The 2500-nt window shown below is 32.6% G+C and overlaps 1 protein-coding gene across 5 annotated transcripts in view; it reads left to right on the top strand.

Moving 5' to 3' along the window:
- Positions 1–2500, top strand: part of LOC133621855 (voltage-dependent P/Q-type calcium channel subunit alpha-1A-like) — a 267315-nt gene that overhangs the window by 241817 nt on the left and 22998 nt on the right. For 2 of the 5 annotated variants that reach the window (XM_061984255.2, XM_061984252.1), the window contains one exon: positions 352–375. The exons of the other annotated variants lie outside the window; for them this stretch is intronic. In XM_061984255.2, coding sequence (XP_061840239.1) covers positions 352–375 — 24 coding nt within the window. The remainder of the gene's footprint in view (positions 1–351; positions 376–2500) is intronic. 5 annotated transcript variants of the gene reach the window in all.

The raw sequence follows: 2500 nt of genomic DNA, 5'->3' as shown, positions 1-2500 counted from the left end.
TCCACCAAGCACGACACTAGCAAGAAAATTGCTGTCTTGACCTGGCTGGTTTTAGAGAGAGTAGGCGGTATCATCATGACAATTAGTGTACGTACTGTACCCACTTTATTTGGACAGCAGTTGAACCAAGACCGGAGTTTAACATGTTGAACAATGCTTGGTGGAATCTGAGGTTTCCTCTATCTTGGTGCTCCTTGACTCCTCCCCCTCCAGTTAGTGCACTTGCATCTTCTCCAACAGTCCTGCTCTCTACTTGTCTTTTATCTTCCTTTTTGTTTGCCCTTTTTCCTTTTCACCGCCTGTCGTCTGTTTTCTGTGCTGTCGCCCCGACGTCTGCCTTTGTTCCTCCAGGAAGGGATGGCACCTCCTTATTTGGTCAGTGCAGCTCCACTCTCGCTGTGTGGTCTTGTCAGCCGTGTTGTTTGTTGCCGTGACCCAGTGGGTCCTGATGTGATCGCACCAGCGACGATACATAGGCCACTGTTGCAACAAGATCCTGAGCCATTTCCCTCCCGGGGACAAGGGCCGACCGAAGCAGCCTGGTGCATATGGAGACTAATGTGGCCTTTTAAAGACCTATCTATCTAATGTGGCCCTTTATGCCACAAACAACATGAGCGCCGGCAGACAAAAAAAACATTTGCAAATCAAAAAAATATATTTCGACAAAAACAATGTCAAAATATATTGTCAAGCCAAAAAATACTTACAAGTCATTTTTTTGCGTTTTTTTTTGTATATTACAAATCGTTTGTTTTTTTTGTAGGCACAAAAAATATTTTGGGGTTACAAATCTTTTTGTTGGTTTGCACATCTTTTTTTTTTTTTTACAGTTGGATATATTTGGTTACAAATACTTTTTGGGTAACAAAACTTTTTTTGTTACAAATCTCTTTTCATTTGGTTACTAATTTTATTTGCAAATCTTTTTTGTTAGAAAATATTTTATTATGAATCTTTGTTTTTTGGTTACAAATATTTTTGTTGGTTTGCGCATCTTTTTTTTGTCACGATTATTTTTTGGTTAGAAATACTTTTTGTGGTTACAAAACTTTTTGGTTACAAATCTCTTTATTTGGTTACTAATTTTGTTTACAAATCTTTTTTAATGTTCTTTTTTTGGTTACAAATTTTTGTTAAAAATCTTTTTTGTATACACTTTTTTTGGGGGTGCAAATCTTTATTTTTTTTTTTTGGTTACAAATCGTTTTTTTGTTACAAATCTTTTTTATTATGAATCTTTTTTTTGCTGCCAATCTTTTTTATTGGATACAAATCTATTTTTTGTTTATACATTTTTTTGTGACAAATGCATTTTTTGGGGTGCAGATCTTTTTCTTTTTTTTTTGGTTACAAATCGGGTTTTTTTGTTATGAATCTTTTTTGTTACCAATAATTTTTTTGGGATAACAAATCTATTTTTTGTTAAAACAATTTTTTGTAAACACATTTTTTTTTTTTGGTTACAAATCGTTTTTTTGTTAAAAAAATATTTTTTATTAAGATTTTTTTTTTGTTACCAATCCTTTTTTTTTTGGTGGCAAATCTATTTTTTGTTTACACACTTTTTTGTTACAAATACATTTTTGGGGGGGGGGGGTTTTTCGTAAAAAAAAGATTTTTTATAATGAAATTTTTTTTTGTTACCAATCCTTTTTTTTCTCTTTACAAATCCGTTTTTTGGGGTGAAAATCTTTTTTTTGTTTGTTTATAAATCAGATTTTTTGTTACAAATCTCTTTTTCGGTTAATAATTGTAGTTTCTTCATTAGGTCCTTTTTTATTGTTACAAATCTTTTTTTTATTATGATCCTTTTTTTTGGTTACAATTTTTTGTTTGTTTACAAATGTTTTGAATTACAAATCCTTTTTGTTGTTTTTTTCTTTACAAATCTGTTTTCTTTGGTTACAAATCCTTTTTGGAGGGTTACAGATCTATTGTTTTGATTTAAAATATTTTTTTTAAATTAAAAATAGTTTTTTGGTTGCAAAACAAATTTTGAGAACATTTTTTTTATTTGACAAATCTTATTTTTGGTTATGACTTTAACTTCAATATCATGGGGGCCTTTTCTGAAGAATATTTTGGAAGCCTTTTTATTGGTCAGTCTTGAATGATGGCATGACCTTATAAGGGCGTGATGGCTGACTACTTTTGAAGTGAAGATGCCAAAGAATAGCGGTGGATGATACTAACCAATCAAAAGGCTTCTAACATATCGTTCACAGGAGGCCACGCCCACAAGATTGAAGATGAGACGTAACCAAACAAAAAAAATATTTGCAACCCAAACTTTTGTTTTTGTTTGAAAGTATATTTTTTGTTGCGTATTCATTTTTTTGCGTGGCTGCATAAAAGACACATTTCTCTCCATAGTGGCAGCCATATATTGGAATTATTGCCAGTGTTGTTACAAAATGATCGCAATCCTCTCGTTATTTGAGTTGATCCACCCTGCCTATTTAGCATGTAGCCTTTAGCGTCCAGGCTGCCCACGCCC

This window comes from Nerophis lumbriciformis, linkage group LG25 (genome assembly GCF_033978685.3).
Source record: "Nerophis lumbriciformis linkage group LG25, RoL_Nlum_v2.1, whole genome shotgun sequence".
NCBI lineage: Eukaryota > Metazoa > Chordata > Actinopteri > Syngnathiformes > Syngnathidae > Nerophis > Nerophis lumbriciformis.
This window is presented reverse-complemented; position numbering and strand designations above follow the sequence as displayed.